General features: G+C 35.7%; 1 protein-coding gene across 1 annotated transcript in view; it reads right to left on the reverse strand.

Moving 5' to 3' along the window:
- LOC149426077 (uncharacterized) overlaps nt 1-17,570 on the reverse strand; it is a 126,125-nt gene extending 108,555 nt beyond the window's left edge. Inside the window, exon 1 of the mRNA XM_089635207.1 lies at nt 17,361-17,570. Coding sequence (XP_089491333.1) covers nt 17,361-17,570 — 210 coding nt within the window. The remainder of the gene's footprint in view (nt 1-17,360) is intronic.
- Nucleotides 17,571-23,446: the final 5,876 nt, after the last annotated feature.

Consider the following 23,446-nt stretch of genomic DNA (forward strand, 5'->3'; position numbering starts at 1 on the left):
GAAGAACAAAAGTTGTTAGTTGTTAACTAAAAACCATATGCACTTATTAACTTTTAGTGTCAAAAAGTGCATGCGGACTGCCAATGTAAGTTAAAGTTATTATTTAAATTCGAAATTGTCAATTTATTATTAATTTTTACTTTTCGTAGCCGTCTGACATCAATTCATTTCCCAGCTTCCAGTATTGCTAGCGTATATGGATTTGCATTAAGATAGCGGTTGGCGTATCAATAGTTAGACCATGCTACCACAAATTCGTCAACATACTGGCAACACTAGAGTAATTTGACATTCCGAATCATAAAATATGCAATTGCAAAAAGCATTCACTATGTGGCATATCATAATTTATAATAAAAACACATAAATTTGTTTTTGACCACTATTGCTTTATTTTCACTCTACCGGTTTCGGAAGAACCCTTCCTTCGCCAGGAGAATATTAAAAACTTCTTAATATTCTCCTGACGAAGGAAGGGTTCTTCCGAAACCGGTAGAGTGAAAATAAAACAATAGTGGTCAAAAACAAATTTATGTGTTTTTATCATAAAATATGCATTGGCAGCCCGTATTTACTTTTTGACATTAAAAAGGGAGTTAATTACATAATAAGATATTTATTCACAGCGGAGTTAATTTGTCAATTAGATATTTAGCAATAATACTAGATATACGAAACAAGTGTCTCTCCAAGTTCGAACGGATTTAATTAATAAACTTTAAACGTCTAACGCAGAGGTTCCCAAAGTGGTCTATATAGACCCCCAGGGGTCGATATCGGCTTGCTAGGGGTCTATGTCAGCGAGAAAAAAATTTGGGGTCCACGAGATTCAAATGGGGGTACATACGAGCGGACCCCCATTTACCTTAAGTCCGTAAAGGAGTCCGTAACGGAGTTCCGTAGATGACACAATACACCTAACACAAATAACACAGTTTACGTGATACTAATAATAGACTGAGAAATTACTTATTTGATATTTGTATTCTTATATTTCGTAAAGTTGTTTATTGAGGTATATAAATAAAAGTATACGTTCCTTTTCTCGTCAGTATTACATTGCACATCGGAAGCTGCGAATTTTCCTTGATTCCCAACTTATTTTTGAAAAACGTCCAGGTTAATAATGACGTTCTACATTTAAATGTACTTCACACAGATTTCAAAACTAAGTTTTAGGATATTTTGACTGTTTTTTTTATTTATAGAATACATGATAATATTTTTTTATTTTTTATTTATAGAATACATGATAATACAATAATACATTTCTGTTAAGAAATTCTGTTACGAAATTCCCGTTATCCTGCTCCATTTTCATTTGGTGTAGTACCACACAAGGGCGCCCCTGTCTGCACAATGTAAAGACAAAGGAACTAAACCGCCACCCGCTTGTTGGACAGGCAAGGGAAGGGAATCTTCTTACGAAAAAGAGAAATTATCACATGGGACGTTAATAGTTTTAGGAAAATTCAATATTCGGTAGGCAGGGGGTCTACGGAAAAAATATATATTTGGCAAGTGGTCTACGGGGCAAAAAAGTTTGGGAACCTCTGGTCTAACGTCTTTCAAACCAAGGAGCTTCGTTAATCTCCCCCCGTTCATTGATAAACTACTAATTTTGCATAAAAAACGATATTATTTAAAAAGTTGCTTATATCAACAGTCACCCAAATTTAACTGACAGCCAAGGAGATTTGGCGAATTTTCTTTGTACGAATTTCTTATCAATCGCTGACCGTGCTAGGAAATGTTGTCAATATCGTATTTACGTCCTAAAAATCTTAAAATAGTATAAAATAAAGTCGCCATCCGCGTCTGTCTTTATGTGCGCATAGTTATTCTTAGTTACCCAACGGATATTGATAGGGTTTGCACTATCATTTAGAAAATTTCTTCCCAAAGGTTTACACATATATTGTATTTATAGAAACTAGAGAAAAGTCGATGTTTTATAATGAAGTCGTAAAAATATTTTTCAAGCTTTCGAATATTTTTTCATTGCTAACGCTGGCTAAACCTTGTAAGATACATCAAAATAATGTGCTACGGAATTGTGTATCTTAAAAAGGCCTACAGAAAAGAACACCGTGGTATATGTCTATCTCCTAAAGAAAACCCCCAGCGACGACGAGCCCACGTCGGCTAGTTATATTATAATATTGATATACTAAAATCCGAAACTCAACTCCATACTTTCAAAACACAAATAACTCTATGGATCCGTTACATCTGCAATACATTCAACACCCACACATTCTAAACTTTAACCCCCCAATCTCCCTCCACACATCTCTCAGCTTTACCAATAGGATTTTGCGTTATATCAATTAGAACTCAGGTTCCTTCTTTTACCACATTCCTAGCGACAAATTTACTCGTTTGGTTTTTCAAACGCTTAATTTTTTTTTTAAATAATGAATTTATAATTAACAAATATATTTATATATAAGTATTGCTTATTCGTTCGAATAAACGAATTTATAAAAAAAAATGCAAAGAATGAAAATTATGCATTATATAAGTATATATTTTTAGTTTTACCCTATAAAAATCCGTTCTTGTATGTGTGGAGAGAAGACAATTTAGTTTTTTTTCTATTTCGGTGTGTTTTTTTATTATTAGGTAGGTTTTATTTATATCGTATTTGTGTAGTTGTTGGTATTTTAAATTCAAAAGTTTTAATAGATGAGACATACACATAAATGAACTCACTAAAAAGCTTACGAGACTTGTATATTTCTTCAAAAACCTAAGAAACATACTACCTAGGAAAGACATTAAAAAAGTATTTTATGCTTTAGTTCAATCCCGTCTTGAGTACGGAATTCTAGTATGGGGATCTGCTACAGCTAATAATATGAACTACTTAGATATTGCTCAAAAGAGCATTATAAAAACCATACTAAAATTACCCATCAGAACCTCCTCAAAAGATATTTTCAAGTGTTTTGATATTCTAAATTTAAAACAAATAGGGTAAGGTGGGGGGATGGCGGTCACTTAAGCGAAAAACGACATAATTCTTTTATTAAAGAACTTTGTGTAAAAGTAATTAAACTTTCATATAGCTAAAATAGTACACTTTATGTTTACTATGTTGTAAATAACCCAGCTTAAGTAGTTTAATTATTTTTTTACATTTTTTAAACCTTTCATTGACTGGTATTGCCCGCACTTTGCGGGAAATGGCAGTCACCATGAGGGGTAATAACAGTCGCTCAAAATCAGTAGAGCTTTGCATTAAAAAAAACTAATAATGACTAGAAATCAGTAAAACAATGTTTTAAATGTAACACAATGTTTTTATTACAAAGATTTACCAAAGTTCTTATTTAAAAAGCTATACCTAAATCAAGGCGTTTTAGAACTTTATTTCTACGCACACAAGAATCGCATTCGTATTTGTCAGGAGAATCGGTTCCGGTGCATTCTTTGTGTGCCCACTTTCCACAACCTCGACATCTGAACCAAATTTCATTTTTCCCAAATTCTTTGCAAACGCAACATATTTTTTGCTCACTATCATCTATACTTTCAAGGTTCTCTTCATCTGACGAGTCTGGGATTGACTTTTTCTTCTTAGAAGCCAAAACTTCTTCATCTGAAGAAAAATATTCTGAATCGATCCTTGATTTCTTACTGGTCTTAAGCTGTCTTCGTTTGATGGTGGTGTTTGTCTTTTTCTTATCAGTTTTCTTGTCAGTTTTCTTGTCAATCTTCTTGCTATCTTTTGACAACTTCTCTTGTCTTTTTCTTTCCTTGTTTTCTAAGTCTTGTAATGTATTCCCCCTCGCTCAACGTTCTCGTTAACGGATTAATCTTTTGCTCGTTTGATTTGGCTCTTCTCGCGGTTTATCAACCCTTCAATCTTAACGAATTAATATGTCACGTTGTGTCAATTTTTTGTTTCGACAGGGATTAATTCATTGAAGGATCCTTTTAATTGGTTGTGGTAACTTTGGTTCTTTTTAGATGAGGCGTGTTACATTCTGTATGGTTTGAAAATAAGACAATGACCGACTACCCTGATTTTAACTACCTTTTCCTACCTTGTTTGCTCGCCCAAACGTTTCCGGTTGCTGCAGTTGATAATGTGCTAATATAATGAGACAATTAATTACAAATTAAGTACATGAAATTCACTATAGACAATTCAATTCAAGATGCACAAGATTCTAAGTTAATGATTTGACTATGGATTGTTAGTTTTGTGAGTTATTTCTATGAGTAGGTATTTTCGGGAATAGCTAGAGACAAAACATGTGTTGCTTTCGATTGGTCTCCGTCCAAATCCCACCCATCAACGTGACCAGCTCGAGAGCAGCCAAGTTGATGGTCCAATCCCAACACCTCCAGAAATGAATTGAATATCGCTCAGCGACAGATGAAATAATGACATGTTTTGCCTCCTGCCGGAGGGTGATGAAGGTGGAATGTGGGTCCTTGGTGGTAACTGTTGATGTTGATGTTGATGATGAATGATGAAGATTCATCTTATACCGTTAGGTACAAGGGGCTGCTCCGGTCCGGTGGCATGATAGCCTGGTGTCAGGAACCATTTGGGCCACGTGGGTAGCGCGAGGTTTAGGTCGCGTCAACCTCCCCCAAATCGATGATGAGTTGAGCTTCGCCAGCATGCCGAAAATTAGGAGTCCACTCTACTAACCTCAAACATAAACATATACTGAAGTGGTTTGCATCAGCAACGTCAGGAGTTCGGGAGTCCCGTGAACACCCCTCTGGTTTACGCTCGTAAGGATAATGATGAATTCAGCTTCAGTTTGTTCGACTTCGCCTCTGCAGTCACGCTACTCCAAATAGCTCCTGGCTCCAGTCTATACAGCTTCTCGTTCCAGTAGAGGTAATGACACATATTTATCATATGTACAATACAGATCATACTTCAAGTCTTTCGTCCACACTCAAAATAGTCATGTCAATATTTAATTTGGATGAGGGCGTCCATCCGACATAACGAATGTTTCCTAGACGGGAGATTTTACCCCACTTCAAAGTCATGGTCATTCGCTCTATCGTTTGTTACCCTCCGTTCGCTTCAAATATCAAAGAATGGTAGAAATTGATATCCTCGACTTCCGGCGCTAAGGATCAGGAATACTGGAATCATCAGGTCGTGAATCTGAAATCATCCGATCTCCGTCAGCTCAAACGGTTTCAGTCGGAGTCAATTTCCAACCTAATTCTGGATGACTTCTCCTCCTATAGTGGGGTAAATACTTATTGAATTTGACAGGAAGGACGTCAGAAAGCGCCGAAACAACTTCATATTAGTCACGATCCCTTCGTTCTGTCAGCGAGAAAATCCTCCTCACACGCCAGCCAAGAATAGCATAGCCCTTATCCGCTTTGTTCCTTCGTCTACCAGCTAACTCAAGTAGGAAAGCCCATTAGCAATTTTCGTTCCCTTCGATCTGAACTCAGTGAAAGCGTCCTCTCACCAGCTGAAAATACTCGAAACAGGGGTCTATTCCAGGTGACTATCTAAGGCTGGTCCGCCAACACCTTTGACAGAAACCGGTGCTTGTACGGGAATAACTCAACCACACCAATAGCAGGGGAAAAAGCCGGCGCTGCTATACTAAAATAGACGTTATATCGGTATCCAGGGTTATCGACTTTGCTAACACAAGAGTCCCTATTAGGCAAGCCAAATTACAAATTTCGTTCCCTTCGCTTTTGTCGCTTTGGTAAGATAGGACAGCCTACGGAAAATTCGTATACTTCGTCCCCGTCAAACCCATGAAAAATTAAAATCTCGCTTGATAGAATAGGAATGCCAGACAGATGCACTCTCTCGGCGACTAGCCTCGATCCGCTGCGTTATTCCGATTCAAAAATGAATTAAAAGAGCGATGTTTGAATAAATTATATTTAATTAAATATATTTTATGAATTCCGTATAGAATAAGTTGAATTCCCAAGGAGGATACGACAACTCATTTTCAAATAACAGGCATTGAAGCATTTAATTTACCGTTCTATCCGTTACTATAAAAACACTGCATAAATACAATGGTTTGTGTTCTTTAAATTTTGGCGCTAAATATAACTACTAGAGAATTATTAAATCATTTTAAACTCATAAACAATGTCTATTGTTGGATGATCTAAAGCGGTTTCAGGGTAACCGTTCTTCGTCCCTTTTTTTTAATGGCCAGGTCTCGTAATTTATGACCTCCTTCGCTAACGGGTACCTATAGTGCTCAAGTTGAATACCCTTACTTCAAAATACAATTGGATTATTTGGTTTACATTAAGGAAATAAGTGTTAATAATTAGATTATAATAGACTTACCGATACATCTTAGTGTCAACAATCCAAATAATTATAAAAAAACAAACACAGTCACATGCAGAAAACTCATGCTGTTAGAAAACCGCACCTTCTACACTAAATGATTTTAGCCGTGTTCGCGTCCCGACGATTAATTCTTGTTGACGCGCTTCCTAGTTTTTTACTAACTCGACTATCTTAAAACGCTGACCGATCCTGATTATTCCTGACCGTCTCCCAGACCTTGAAACTCTGACCCCCTTGACTTTATTTCCCGCCTCCCAACGTTTTCAAACTGACTATCTTGAACCGCTTTTTCTAACCACCGACTATCGACTTGCTTCTTCCGACCTTCAACGCTAACTGTCCCGACCGTCTCCCCGCGCTTTCAAATCCAGACTCCCAAAAACTGACTACCCGCCCGCGCTCCTTAACCACGACTATCGACTTGCTTCTTCCGCCCTTCAACGCTGACTGCCTTGACCCGCTTTTTCTAACCACGACTATCGACTTCCTCCTTCCGATCTTCAACGCTGACTGTCTTGACCCGCTTTTTCTAACCACGACTATCGACTTGCTTCTTCCGACCTTCAACGCTGACTGCCTTGACCGTCTCCCCGCGCTTTCAAATCCAGACTCCCCCTTCTCAAACCAACCCCCCAAATCACCATATGCGATTTCTAATTTATTTTCTTTTGAATTCTGAATGCTTTTTGTTTTCAAAAGACAGAAATGCACTAAAGGAACACATCAATTATGGCCCTAGAACCTGTCACATTAATTTTAAATCGTTTCAAAACCAATAAATTGTTACTTCTCCAGTAAAATGTCTAACTCTTTGTTCAAAGGATGAAACTTGACTACCCCCAGTCCAGTGGCGTGTTGGCCCACCAGCATTTTAGCTCGGCTTACTATTATCAACCACCATCACGGAGGTCTCTGCCGATACAGTGCATGTTCCCATTTTTTTTTCTCTCTACCCTAATAAATCTAAACACTTGTTTTAAAATCAGTTGTCCAACATCTGGTAATCTCCTATGTCGTGAGACCAACTGAAAATTTCTTTCCCACCATAATAAATCAACAATAAAAAAAATTTATCCCAGGGCGAGTCCATCACAGTCTGCTTTCAGGGGTGTTGCTGTTAAGATAGCAGAGTGTTGTTTGGTATTTGCACGTTTTATGGCTTGAGTTGTCAAAAGTGGCAACGGAGACAATACAGCGTTCTGTATTTTGGCGCTCGTTCCTGGCAAATTATTGTCCTCGGGAGTATTCAGTAATTGGGCGCTTGTTTCTGGCAAGTTATTGGCCTCAGGAGTAATCTGTACTTGGGCACTGAGTCCTGGCAAATTATTGGCCTCAAGCGGAAAGGTAAAAGATGGTGCTTGATCATGGTCCAAAGGGTTAGCTGTGGAATCATTCATCACAGTAACAGTGTCGTTTTGAAAATCTAATAGATAGTCTGAGGCCATGAAATCTTCTTCTCCAAAAACGGCAGGATCGATAGGCATAATTCCACTCGCCTTAAATCCAGAAACTCCTTTCTGAATTGTAGCCGTGTCACAGTAGGCTTTGTTGAATATAGAAGCCACATCATGTAAATTAGCCCTATATTTTCATATGAGGTAATGCCGGTCGGTGACTGCCATTACCCACTTCGAGTAACTGGCATAACCCCAAAACAAAAGAAATGTTTTCTTTGACATTCACTAAAAATCTAAATAAGCTATCAAAAATCAAACCGGCACATAAAAAATGATAACAAATTTGTTATAATTGGTGATAAAAGCAAATCCAGCCGTAAATAATATACTTAAGCTTTCCTTTGATTGAAAATTCCAATTTTTAACAACAAAACACTCCGAAACATGAACGACGCACTGCCATACTGACGTGCGATGCAAGATGGCCGCGGCCATGTAAATTAGTTGTCCCCAGTGAAGACTAGATGGTGGTATAGGTATCATTTTTTTAAATAATTCAGGAACTTGGTATTCCACAGTGACCGGCATTTCCCGCTGACCGGCATTCCCCCATCTTACCCTATATGCCAAGAATATTTTAATACATCATTTTAAAAACAGAAAATCTCCTAATGAAACTCGGATACATGATACAAGAGCCTCAAAAAGGGATATACGAGATGTTCCAAAATTCAAGACAAGTTTTGGCCAAAGAAACCACATATATCTGGCAACCAAACTTTACAATATCCTTCCTCCAAGTTTGAAAAAGATAGAAAAGATAAATAAGCTTAAGGAAAAAATCAAAACATGGGTGAAAGAAATTGATGCAGACATACTAGAAAATGTACTAAAAACATCATAGAAACTAAATAACAGAAAATCAAAAAAATCTACCAGTCCGCCTCAGCACAGGACTACCTAGAGAGGAGGACTAAGAAGAAACTATATGAATGAAATATTATAGATTTTTATATAATGTAAATCTCATCACACCTTATTAAATAGACACTAATAAAAAAATAAAAAAAAATAAAAAAATGTATATTATTTTTTCGGGTAACCTATTTTGCAGTTCTGTTAACTCAACGTTTTTTTAATCATTGGTGTAATCGATAACATGTATCTTTGCCTGAGATTTTATGTGTTTTTGTTGAGAAGTGCTGTTTCATAAGTATCTTTGTTTCATATTTGTATAGATACTCGTATTTGACAGCTGTGAAGACATTTTTTTAGATTCATTAATACCATGGAATCGAATCCCAAATCTCACCACTGAAAGTTTAATGCGTAAAACTTTGTGGAGGCCGTCAGTAAACAAACATTCTATACAAAGTGTGGAACAGAGGCACTGAATAATGGTTAAATAATGGTCCCTTCGCGTGAATATGAAATAAGCCAGTCGCCCCCGCCCCCGCCCCCGCCCCGCCCCCGTTGTCTGGTGAAGACAAATAAAGGTAACGTGCTATCAAAACATACCCATGTAAAATAAAATATATAAGGTAAAAAGCAATTCCTCACAAAGCGATACGAAATCGCATTCCAGTGTTCGGTGGTGTCAATTTGGAATTACAAAGCAGCTGAACGCGGTGGCTGGCAGTCGGTTTCAGTCTCTCCTGTTCCTGTCCCTGTTCAGTGTTCAGCGTATCAGTATTCTGGCACCCGGGGCTATCGCAGGGCGGCGATGGGCGGCGATGGGAGGCGATGGGCGGAAGTGGGCGGCCGTGGGCGGCATCGGGCGGGTTATCGCTCAGGCGCCGAATAAGGGATTCCTCGCACTACTCCCCCCCCATCAGAGAGGTGCCAATTGAATTAATTACAGATGCAGAAGTCGTTTCAGAATTCCCACCGTGGTGACTTGCTAACGCCCGCTTGGAGAATATTTTTTAACGAGTTTACAAAGGAATTATTCATACAATCTCGCACATTCCACTATTATTCGTAACATTCTTCTTTTACGACAAAAAATTTGTACTTAGACTTTCTTCTCAGAAGAAGTCGGGGTCGCTCGAGGAAATGCCATATCAAAAGACTAAATAACGATAAATAATGAGACGATTTATGATTTTTTTACGTGAATACCGCAGAACTTCTCGCAACCGTATATTATTTTAAATGAATACGTTGTGAAATAACACAAATTAATAAATTAATTAAAATTTACTTGATGCCGGGATTTGAGCCCGCGACCTGCGGATCACAGGTCTAGAGCCTTACCTTAATTTATTTATAACGTTTCTCGATTTGACACGATCCGTCTGTAATACGAATGAAATCAAATTTATATAGATTTTTACAACGGCGAGATCCCCTTTCTAAACTGGTGTTTGGAGAGATTAACAGACGAGAGACGCAACAGCCCGATGCGAGTTCTGCCTTTTAAACGGGTGTTTCGAGAGATTATCGCAACAGCCCGATGAGAGTTCTGCCTTTTTAACGTGTGTTTCGAGAGATTATCGCAACAATCCGCGAAACAAACTCATGGATGGCTGAACAGTTTACCCATTTGCAAGGTGTTAAAAAGGAGTAATAAATTAATTGAAGTAATTTTCTTACAAAAGAAGCAAATAAAAACATCATCAAATTCTAAAATTGGAAAACCATCGAGTATCGAACGAAGAAATTACTTTTTAGACATTTTTAGCTGTGAATTCCAGAAATCAAAAAACTCCTTTTCAAATTTATCCACCCTTTGTTAGATGTCGATATTCATTGTTTCAAAGTGTTATATTTTAAAACTATTTTACGTATAGTATTTTTAACGATGTTTAGCTATTAATTGTTTTTGTGTTTAATTCATTGAATTCAAATTTAATAATGTTATTATGAAGTTCTGCAATTATTATTTTTTTTATTATTATTGTGTTAACTGAATGATTTATTACCGGTTAAACTGATTTACTGAGAAATTATTTGTGACAATAGATTTTGTATTTATTCTGTTATGTCATTTTTTTATAATTAAAAAATAAATAAATTAAAGACATTGGCTATGTTTATTTTTTTGTGAGTATTTGTTACGCTTTAATTTTACGTTGAGAGCTTTTATTTAATAAAAATTAGGAGCAATAATTATATATATATATCGAAGGTTTTTACGTAAGTATGTAAATATGCAAGTACGTCAAAAAGTATTTATACTTTCCTACTTGCTCCCATCCGTAAATAACGCATTGTGTTACTTCATTGTGTAGGGGTTACAAGTATAAAGTAAACCATATTAGGCATATATTGATGCCAGCCCTTCAAATGACAGTATTAGATTACGGTGTTAACGAATACCAACGCGTAACGAGCCAATTCAGAGGTATACTACTGTAGACCTAGAGAGGGTACGGGACAGAGGTGGTGAAGTGGTGAGTGGTGAGCCGGGCCGGAGTGGCTGTCAGCTGTCGGTCTTTCAGCCGGTGGGGACTTTTCATTTTCAGCCTTTCTTTTTACAACTCTGCTTGATTTCATTTCAACTTATATTATCCCTTCAAATTAATCTTTTTTTTTCAACCATATATATAAAAATATAAAAGATTAATCAACAGTGATAACACGGGGGGTTCAATGGTATTTGAAAATGATTGGGCTCGTCAATTAGTTACTTTAATATTCAATAGAATAAATCATTTCTTAACATTTGTCACTTTTAAAATTAACTAACTTTTGAAATTATTATGATAAGTGGTTTGGCTAGATTTAAATACGAAAACGTCACCGAAAAACGAGATTTTTTTGTTCATGAAAACACAATGACCACTTATTTTAAACTAATCGATAAATTTTAAAAATAAAATACTAAGAATAAAATGCTGGAATTTGTAATATAAAAAAAGCAACAACCTACCTTCCTATAGTCTAGAAGAATACAGTGAAATATGCTCCACATTAAAATTGCCAAAACATAGTATAAAGTGTTAAATAATTGAAATCAGTTGGTGTTTGTAGTTTACAGTTAATTAGATTTCTGAAACACAGTGTATAGTGAGCTGTGTAGTGATTTAAAAAACATTTCTGATATCGTAAGTAGACCAAACAAACAGGCGTAAAGAACAACTGTTGTCATTGTGTCGCCATTGGTCGAAAGCACTGTCATATATCTCTCTATTGGCCGAAAGTGTCTTAATTTAGAATTTAGACAGATAGGCGCTATTGTTAAATCTTTTCACTATAAATTAAATTATGGACTTAAATGAAATACTCTCTCAACTCATAAGTTCACATATTTAAATTATAAATGATCCTGGAAACAAGTTAACGGAGGAACAGGTGGGAAAAATAACACCCATAACTGTTGGGAACCACAGGAATGATGGCTGTAAGAATGGAAATATTGGAAGGCGAATTAACAACCTTAAAAAATGCAGTGAATACCCAGTCAATAGATGCTTATCCCACATATCTTTCATTAAGGTTTGTGATGTGTTATTGGAAATTGAAGATAGGAAACTCCATGCAAAAATGTCATTTTCTCCAATGTCCCTGGAGAGCACGTCAGAATTTACTTTAATTAATATTTCAGATGATGTCAACAAGGTTACGAAGACTCTTAAAAATCTTGATAATTCGTTAAGTGTTAAAGATATTAACATATATCGTAAAGGTTAGAAACAAAAAAAAAATGCAAATAAATGTTGGCCCATTAAATAAGAAATTAAAGAGGAACATTTTGTCCGAACAATCCTAAGTAATAAAAGAAAATTCAAAGACGGTGTTAAAGCCAGCAACGACCAGACTGATGATGCTTCGGGAAGAACAGGAATCCAGAAAGAAAAATGGTGAAGCCAATTTAACCTAAAATATATTAATAACTTCCCTAAAATTGTCAATATTTTACAAAAAACTCCAGCTAAAAAAGCGCATCCTCTACTACCAGAATGTTAGGGGCATATCAGAACTAAACAGAATTTAGAATAAGTGCCCAGACTTTTTCACATGACGTCATCAAGCTAACTGAAACCTAGTTAATAATCTCCTCGGCGTTATTGGGATTACACAATCACCATACCACCAAGTAGACAGAATACCAGCTCCAATATAAGAAGAGAAGAGTCTTGATAGCGGTCCACAAACGGATTACTTCAAAAGCCCTTAAAAATAAAAATAGTGACGTAGAACCAATATTCGTAATGTTAAGTGGTGAATTCAATAAAAATATTATTGGAACTGTGTATATACCTCCGAATTCCAATATATCAGTGTATAATAAACATTGTGAAGACGAGCTATTGAAAACGAAATACTGAAATTTTAAAATCATCATCTGCGGTGATTATAACCTACTTGACTGCAATTTTAACGTTTTTGGCAATAACTATAATCCCATGCCAGTAACTGCTTGCAAACGAGAAATCCTGGATATGAATTATTTTTTTTTAATTTAACCCAATTCAAAAACGTATGTAATTTGATCGTTTACTTGATTAGTTTTTCTCTAGAATGAGATTGATATAATTATTAACAGATCATTAGAATATATTCTTCCAATAGACAACCGCCATTCCCCTACTAACTATTCTCATTCCTTGCACTAAAAAATTCAATCGAAAACTTACAACTCAATTAATTCCAAAAATGCTAACTATCGTGATATAAATAATTGCGGTAAACTGGTCATTTTTAAAGTAGGTGATATTAATCAAAATAATTAATCATTTTAAGCTTTGCTGAATGAAGTTACCACGAATTTTATCCCACTCATTCATTTTAAAGAATCTAAGGATCCGAGGTGGTTCAATAAATTTTTTGTTTAATTAATTGCTCTTAAAAAGGATTTTCATAAGAAATATAAAGAAAAGAGATCTTTATCAAATTACATTGAAGTTGAAAATATTAGAAAATGTTGTAAAATCTTGTCAAAAATAAGCTATGATTATTTTATTAATAATGTTGAAAACTCAATAAACAATAATGTAAAGTATAGGGTTTTCCAATAAGAGGTGTCATTTTGATATTCAATCGTAAAAGATCAATGGTTTTGTTGCTTGTGTGGCACGTAGCGCCGTTATGTTGAAATTAAATTATATAATTTCGCTGTCCAGATCAATACCATCCAATTCCGGCTGTAAAAAATCATTAATCATCTTTCAATAGCGCAATCCATTCACCGTAACTGTTGCTCCAGCCTCATTTTCGAAAAAGTAAGGTCCAATGACTCCGCCGGACCATAAACCGCACCAAACAGTCACACGTTGAGGATAGAGATGCTTTTCAACAATAACTCTTGGGTTTTTCGAGCCCCAGATGCGAAAATTTTGCTTGTTGACGAATCCATCGAGGTGGAAATGGGCCTCATCACTCAAAATGATTTGCATTTGATTCACTCAAGTGAATTTTAATAATTTCAATGCGTTATTGAAGCGTGTATCGTTCCATTTTTATTAATGGCGTAGTTTCTACTTGTCAAATGTCAAAAAATGACAGCTTCAAAAGTAACATCTACCGAAATAGCGGGGAATATGCGGGCGAAAAAGCCAATAATACTCAAAGCATCGTTGACCGTTTCGCTCATTTCTTTAAAATGTTTAGGACTGTGATATTTCAACTTGTGTTAATGCTAGATCAAATTTTGTTACTAATCGTAATCTAAATTTATCTCTTCTTTATATAGAATATAATGACATCTGGTCTCAACTAAAACTACTGCATCAAGGCAAAAGTGGTAGACCCGATAATAATCCTCCTATATTTTTGATTAATTATTATGCCACCAATCTAGCAAATCATTTGTATTTGCTTTTCAATCATTCTTTACAAACATCATGTTTTCCTAATACATGGAAATTCCGTTTTATCACCCTTATTTAAAAAATGATAAACACGAAGAGGTTAACTACTGACCGGTGTGCCTTCTATCGACAATTCCTAAAATGTTTGAAAAAATTCTGTCAAAAAAATATTTTTTCCTAAGCAACATGGTTTTAATGCCGGAAAATGTACTCTTACTAAATTGATAATATGTCAAAATTATTTGTCCTAGTCTAGTAAACATCGGGTTGATTCTATTTATACACATCTCAGTAAGGCGTTCGACAAAGTTGAACATGATTTATTACTGTATAAACTCGGTATAGATGGATCACTATATCAGTGGTTAAAAAGTTATTTAATTAACAGAGGATGAAAAAGGAGAGGCTGTTAAAATTGTTAACATAACATCATAAAATGTATTGCTACGAGTGGCGTTCCACAAGGGTCACATTTAGGATCTATCTTGTTTTTGTTATTTGTTAAAAATATTTTTTTCTTTTTTTTCAATCATGTTTATGTCCTAATGTTTGCAGATGATTTAAAATTACTTAAAGCTATAAGACATGTTAATGATCGCCATATATTGTCAAATAACTTTTCCAAACTGTTTTTATGGTGTCAAGAAAATAACTTGCAACTCAACATAAACAAATGTCAAATTATGAGGTTTTATCGAACAAGGAATCCTATAATTTTTGATTATTCCATTAGTGATATATCGTTATTTTCTTTCTTGTGGTATATGGTTTGAAATGAAACTCAATTTAATAAAGCATAGAGAATTCATATCCAACAAAGCTTTGAAAATGATGGGCTTTATTTTAAGATTACTTAATGATTTTCACAATATCTATACTATCAAAAAAATTTATGCGTCACTAGTAAGGAATCATATCGAGTATAATTCCACAGTTTGGTCTGCAAAATTATGAATTCACACACCATTGAAAGAATCCAAAATAAATTCTACATATGTAATTTTATAGTAGGTATTCCTAGAGAATGCCTAATTACGGTTACTTTCTTTACTCATTAAATTTATTAAAACTATCGGAAAGAAGAATTATGTGCGATTTAATGCGTTTATTTAGTAAAATTATTAATTCGTTATTGAATACCCCTGACATGCTACATTTAATTTTGTTCCATGTTCCTGACAGGACAGTACAAGACCGTACCTACCATACTATTGTAGCAATTCTTCTACAACGTCACAGTATTACGCGACTATGAGACGAATCGAGAATTTGGGAAACATATACTCCGATGTTATAGATATAAGTCCGTTTTAATACATTTTATGACTTCAAATAGAACGGATTAATTTGGTGAAATGTAAACATTATATACCTAACAGAGTTAAGACTCGATACAAGGTAGTTGTTCGATTTATTGTATCTAATGATATTTATTACAAGTACTCAAGTATTAAACTTTTGCGTTATTTTATCTGTATTTTGTCTGTAAAAACCCTTCGGGTGTTTGAAAAATACGTATATAATCGATTATTTTGAAATAAAAATCCTGAATATGCCTATTACTGGTATATTAATAGTTACTAAACTTTCAACGACACTTAAGTTTAAAAGTTTTTTTTTTCAATTTATATATATCACGGTAATGTAGATAATTGTTATGTTTAATCTCAAAATGAAAAGAGCTCGTACGAAGTCACTATAAAACTCTCCAATAGTTGTACTTTAAAAATCACCAACTGATTACTGCTGGATTAAAAAGCAAGACAAAAAGGGGAGTTAGAGAATGGCATTAGAGGAGAAACGAGACCGAGAACACTCATAGTCCCTCGTTTGAAATGCAAATTGAGCAAAATGGGCCAAATTATACGGGCAAATGAGCTGTTCGTTATTCTCCACTAATATGAGTCTGTGTACCCCGCACTAACGGAGCAGTACCGCACGGTGTGCAGACTGCAGAGTATACACTGGTAAACACTATAATACAGTACTAGTACTCTCTGTACGGTGGGTCGGCACTAGTATTGGAACTGGAGCTAGAACCGGTGCAAGCACCGGCACAGGAACTGAGTTTACGATATCAGCGAGAGCTGGCACGGTGCAGCCATAGTGGTTATCGGAATATTAAACTAAGTAAAATAAATTGATGTATTTGTAATTTAATAGCTTGAAAAATATTTTCTCCACGGTATTAATATCACGCAAGTTCTGGGTTTTGAGGGCTTTGTGATTTTATCTCAAGGAAAAAAAGATATATGACTGCTTCTCGCAGAGCCGCGGGGATCGCACTTATAATATAATATGAATTTATTTTCAAATGGTGAATATAACTGGGTATAATGATTTCTATTCTTATCCACTAGGGTGGGTGGTTTATTTATGTCTGGGCAACACCGGTCGGCTAGGTATTTTACCACCGCAGAAAAAGTGACCGCTCTTTTTCTTTCTACTAACTTCAAACGAGCCACTTCAACAAACGACCAAATACCGTTCTTATGGCATCATTGTAACCGCGAAGGTTGTAGTAAAACTATCGACACTACAGTTGCCCGTGAACTCCGTGTAGTTTTAATCTCATAATAAACCTGCGATTATTGGAGAAAAGGAATCACCATGAAAAAAAAATTGCATAATAAAATTTACTACGGATACATGAACCTAATAGGCTCTGCCACACGTACGCTTCGGAGCGGCGGTACCACGCGCCATTCCAGGCCGCCGCGTAGAAAAGTGACGTCCTAAAGTAAGGTAACGGTTTACAGCACAGTTCATTGTAAAACTTTTCTGCGCGGCGGTCTGGATCGGCACGTGGTACCGCCGCTCCGAAGTGTACGTGTGGCACAGCCTAATGTATTAGATACTACTAGGAAAGTAGTTCGGTAGTACCTTGTTAGGATATCCATTGTGCCGGAGCAGTTTCCTGCAACACTTGCCGCGACTGTCGTGGTAGAACTGCTGTCGCTGGGCGGTCCCCTCGGGCTCTGCGTCCTCTGGCCCCCGTGCCCAGCAGCAGGCGCGTGCCAAGGGCGAGTCCCCCACCCCCGCACCCTCCGCCTCGCCCCTGCGCGCCTCCACGCCGCCCTTGCCGACGCTCATACCTCACCACTTCATCGGGCACTAGGCACTAGTCACCGGTCACCAGTTACCGGCTACCAGCCACGGCAGACAGAGGCTGATGATGATCTTCAATAATCAAAATCTATTTTGAAAATTTTCAGTTTTACTCAATTCTGTCCATTATATTGGATATATTTTATTTTATTGAGCTTTCAAAACAAACGTCATTTTTTTAAGATTCGATAAAATGAAGTCAGCTTTAGATGAAGAATTATTACCAACCCTTACGTATTTTGTTAACAATTAATCAAGTTTTTAATCGACTTAACAGTTAAATGAGCAGTTCTTTTAGAACGACAGCATCTGAAACAAAAAGACAACATATTTTTGAAAAAAAATGAAGAACTTTCACAATCACAAAAGTGGAAAAATTATCATTGTCTCTCATATTATTAACATAAAAAAGACTTAACAACATAAAATCTTAACGCGTGAGTCTTATATAATAAAAATGTGATAATTTGAGTGCTAGCTAACGAGGGGAAGGGCATGTAGGTAGTAGGTATAATTGTAGTTGTGTAGGGTCGTATGTCAGAATAGCACCGCAAACCGCAAACCGCAAACCGCAAACCGCAAACCGCAAACCGCAAACCGGCGACCGCGCGGTTTAGGTGGTTTACTCTCATCACAATTTCTACCTGAAACCTACCCGCTTAATTGATTATTTATTTTGTTAATTCACCAATGAACTCGTTATCCCATATGTATACGGGTTGTTAACGGACGTACTGGACTTACTTTAACCAGTGAATTCTCACATTATTTTATACTTTGGTGCCCGGTGACATTTTTTTTGGTTCGACTAAAAACGTAAAAATCTGTAGGTATTTGAAAGCTGGGATTGATGTGGGGGGATAAACGATTACTCAGGCGAGTGTCAAGTGAGGATGTGGGAATTTAAAAATATATATTTTTGAAACAAAAGAAACATTAAATATTCAAGAAATTTTTGTCTCAAAATAAAGTCAGGAATCACTTGTTAAAATAAGTCAAGTACGTCCCATACTTGGATATGGATATATTCATACTTTCAACTTTGGATAGCTACCATCTACCAGTAGGTACAACATAATATAATATTCAGTCACTGGGAGTCATCCTTAGGAGATAGACATATTATATCATTTTGTTATTGAATTTTTTGTAGGTCTTCTTAAGATATACAATTGTGTAAAACATTATGTCGATGTATACCATAAGGTTTAGCCAGAGTTAGAAATGTAAGCTCCCGAAAATATATTTTTTACATAATTTGATTACAAAATATCGACTTTTCTCTAATTTCTGTAAACAAATTAGGCATGTATTATATGTACGAGTATATAAACCTGTCGGAAGATATTCTCTAAATGATTATGAAAACGGACGATGGACGTCGTCATCATTTCAATCATTTTCCCTAATGGCTGTTACAGTAAGGTTTTACGAAAAAGTGGCTCCGGATTCAATAATCAGTATATTTAAGAAAATAAATCGATTAACTGTTTAACAAAATATAACTTAATAATAAAGTCTAAACATTAAGCACACCTACTCTTATATTATCTATAGTAGCTTGCAGCGTTTTTTGATGCTAAAATATCTGTCAGGAACAAATCTTTGTACTCAGTCGGATTGGTAAAAGTAGCTTTTTCATTAACATCCGTTAAGAGATTTGAATGGGCCTCTTCATTTCACTCGACTTATGAATAGCGACTTCTGAAGGCGGTTTTAAATGAAAAATAGCAGCACAAAGATTGGTTTATTACAAAAGTTGGAAATCGTGTTATTGGCGATATTCCAAAAGAAAGAGTTTACTCCTTCATTTGACTCTGAAAAGGACCGATTTATTAATAGTTATATTTCAAAAGACTTAAATTGTGTGAAAATTTTGTTTAGGATGTCAACTGAGCAAATTATTAAGGGTTAAATTAATACATAATATTAACATAAAACCATGTATAGAAACCGGGCCTTTTCTGACACATTACTCTTTACTCTTTGACGCTTGCTTGGGAGGAGCATATGCACTATATGCAGATCATATGTTGAGGTGTAACACTACGATATAATTTCTTCTGGAAAAGGGGCCAGATCACTTGAGGAACTGAAGCGGAATATCATTTATTTGGGATCTGTCACCTTGACACGTTATCACGTCGCTCCGTAAACTGACCTGACCAATCTCCCGCCGTAGGCAGCAGAGGGGTTCGCAACATTTTCAAAAATCGTCTGGCAGCAGATCACGGCGTACAGCGTCGTCACTTAAAACACATCATCTGTCAGTTGTGACTGGTCCGTATGGGATTGTATGACGAGCGATATGGAGTTGTAAACAACGCTCTGATACATACAGCGTACCTAATCTGTGTATACACTTGTAGCCGAATTAAAATATCCAAATTTTGTCTTTGTTTGTAATGATAATTAATTCATTAATTTTTGAAAAGGAAAATTATTTAAGTTAAATGAATTTTTAATTTTCAAAAGTGGGACTAATAAGTATAAATCATATCAGGCAAGGGATAATGTAGGTAGGTACTCAAATAATGTTATGAATGAATTCTTTATTTTAAATGCCTTGTTTTAGTTTTGACGTATCTACCTGGCAGGTCAAATCAGATAAACACACCATTATTGTGTTTATGGATTAACTTATCGCAAGTGCGCCCCACTGTTGAATCTAGACTCTGTGCACTACAAGGACTGCGTTTGTTAGATTCCCCTATCTCAACAGGCGGATTGCACAGGCGTCAGTTAGGTGTGCTGTCCTTGTTCTACCGGTATTACAATAGAGATGCTCCCAGGAACTAGCGTCATAGATCCCTTCGGCACTGGTGCACGATTGAGAAACACGCCAAACGCGCTCACGACATTGTGGTTGACATTTGTCACATGAGAACGGGTCATTGAGTTCAACAGCTCGACTGTGGAATGATTTGTCTGCCTCTGTGTTTCCTCCCTCCTACAACGCTGGTCTCTTCAAGACCTATGTTCACTTCTTCCTCTCCTTAAAAAGACCCTCCAGATAGCATCCCCAGATATGACATAGATCCTAGGGGGAGACATTTGTCACATGAGAACGGGTCATTGAGTTCAACAGCTCGACTGTGGAATGATTTGTCTGCCTCTGTGTTTCCTCCCTCCTACAACGCTGGTCTCTTCAAGACCTATGTTCACTTCTTCCTCTCCTTAAAAAGACCCTCCAGATAGCATCCCCAGATATGACATAGATCCTAGGGGAAAACATTTTCCTCCAGGGCCTCCTGTGTGGAGTTAATCAAATATCCTGTTAATGTCAAAAACCTGTTAATGTAGCGTATCTCTATCCAGTGTATAAATACAATACAATATTAAGGACGCGTTGTTTCACAGAATTTGAACTATTTATAAAATATCAAAGTTGATTTTCAAGTTCTGTTAAGGTTCTATTATAATTTTAGTTTTGTGAAACAACTGGCCAATAATTATAAGGTAACAGAACTTGAATAGAATCTTCACAGAACTTGAAAATCAACTTTCAAATTTGATGAATTGTTTAAATTATGTGAAACAACCCGTAGTTAGACTTACTTAAAATAGCCTCTTTATTCAGTGCATGTTTTCTCTGAATACTTACTTCAAACTTACTAAAAACTTGTATTTATTTAGTTGTAGACTTGCCTAACTGTTCAAATTGAGCGTAATTTTTTATTACTGTGACAATCCCTGGCCTAACCTACGAAGAACGGGCAGACATTAATTATATTACATGATGGAAGGTGTACATTTTGAAATTTTGTTAAAATAGTCAAATGACATTAGGTAAGCAATTAATAATTACAGTCAGTGTTGCAGTACGGAATAATCGCATGGGGAGGTATCTATAAGAATAATCTGTATTGGATAGTAACCACACAAAAAATGATAATCAAAGTTATTATTAAAAAACCAAGAATTTTTCCAACCAACGAACTTTTTGAAAAATTTAAGGTCCTACCGATTTCAAAACTATTTCAAAGAAATGCTATTTTAAAAGTTTTTAAAGATTCTGAAAGGTCCTCAACGCGAAGTATAAGACCTAGAACATCTGGGAACATGTATGTATCTAGATGCAATACGACAGCTGTACAACACCATCATGAATATATAGGCCCAAAGTTATTTAACGATTTACCGGATACAATAAAAAGCGAGAAAAATTATTTTTAATTTAAAAAAAAACTTTCGTTGTTTTTTTACAGAGAAGATTGACTTACTTTTATCGATGATTTTCAGATACATTCTGTTGCTTATATTTTTGTTGATTTTTCGTTGATTTTTGCTGATATTCTGTTTCTATAATTATTTGTAATTTTCTTATAGTACAATATTTTGTAGTATTTTACAGTATTTTTGAAAATATTTTTTTTTCCATTTTTGTAACTGTACATATTATTATAATAATACTTGGACGACTTGTATAGCGCCGTTTTTGTGCAAAAACACCTCAAGGGCGCTGTACAAACTTATAATACATTTCCACAGTGATCTATGTTATTACTTAACTATTTATGGAGAAAATATACAGTACAATACTTACCTGGTAGGTCACTTGAGATTAACACTTAATTGTTATTATCTATATATATAAGCACATAGACTAGCTCCCCAGTTTGACCCGAGAATATTTCTATACAAATTGGGTAAACAAAAAAAAGTGATGTCTGATAAGAAATGTAATATATTTTTATCTCTTGTGAATATTTACTTTTTTTCTAAATAAACAAAAAAAAATTGTTATAAATAATTATATCTTAGAAATTGTACTAAATTTTGTTATTTTAGTGCAGTTCTCTTTTTGAATTTGGTTTAAATCATACTATTTTGAAAACGTCAAACTCTCATTCTATGTTATGGTTTCCATGGATACTGGACAGTCTAGTATACAACGTTGCCAAAGTCACTCTCGACAAGCTAACGGCGAATTTATCGGGTAAGTTTGTACCTCACACTAAGGATTATTAGTAGGTATTTTTTAGTACGGAAAAAAAGATGTAATTTCGAAAAAATTTATTGGTATTTTTTCGAAATTACATCTCGTAATCACTTCCTGAAGTTAGTGCACTTTACCCTGTTGTATTAAATTTATTATATCTCAGTAAATCGAGCTGTGGCCGCGGGTTTGAAAATTTATTTTATTCTGTAAACAAATATGGAAAAAAATCTTTTCAAACAAATTAAATTCATACCCAATATTTACGTTGAGAAAATTCTAGGAGGTTCTGCCCAGAGAAAACGAGAATAATAAATTAATTTAACCGGAAGGCTTTAAAACACTCAATTGGTGCTCACAGATATAGGTATCCCTCCAGTTTAATTTACCAAAATCAACAAAATAATACTAAATAAAATTTCGAATCCCTTAAGGTTTTCAAACGCGAAAGGAGAGACTAAAAAAATGGAACCTTTTGATCTAGTAATACAGGAGTATGATTTGTAGGTAGGTGAATTGAAGCATAATATGCCGGGAGTGGGAGTTGGGAGTCCTCCAACTTCCGTACTTCTGACGTATAGCCCGCGAGGTGGGGCTGGTAGCGGTGGGGGGGAGGTGCTCGATAACGCCGACTTGTCAGAAAGTAAATCTATGGAAAATTGCATTCCACGGCACGTTCAGCAAAAAGCTCCTTAAGCCCCACTTCTCGACTTGCCCGAGCACGAGCACGAGAACCAGCCGCAAAGCTATTCGTGTTCAGTCGTGTGTACTCCAATAGAGGACTTTATTTAGGCGACGCTTATTAGTTATATGTTGAGTCCGTACTAATGCCGTTACGTTCTATGTACAAACCGTTTTAAGCTGTATACCTCTCTGTCACTGTACCTAACCGTTGCATACAAATCAACCAGGCTCTAGTCAA

This window comes from Hesperophylax consimilis, chromosome 1 (genome assembly GCF_061612785.1).
Source record: "Hesperophylax consimilis isolate HC1 chromosome 1, BYU_Hcon_1.0, whole genome shotgun sequence".
NCBI lineage: Eukaryota > Metazoa > Arthropoda > Insecta > Trichoptera > Limnephilidae > Hesperophylax > Hesperophylax consimilis.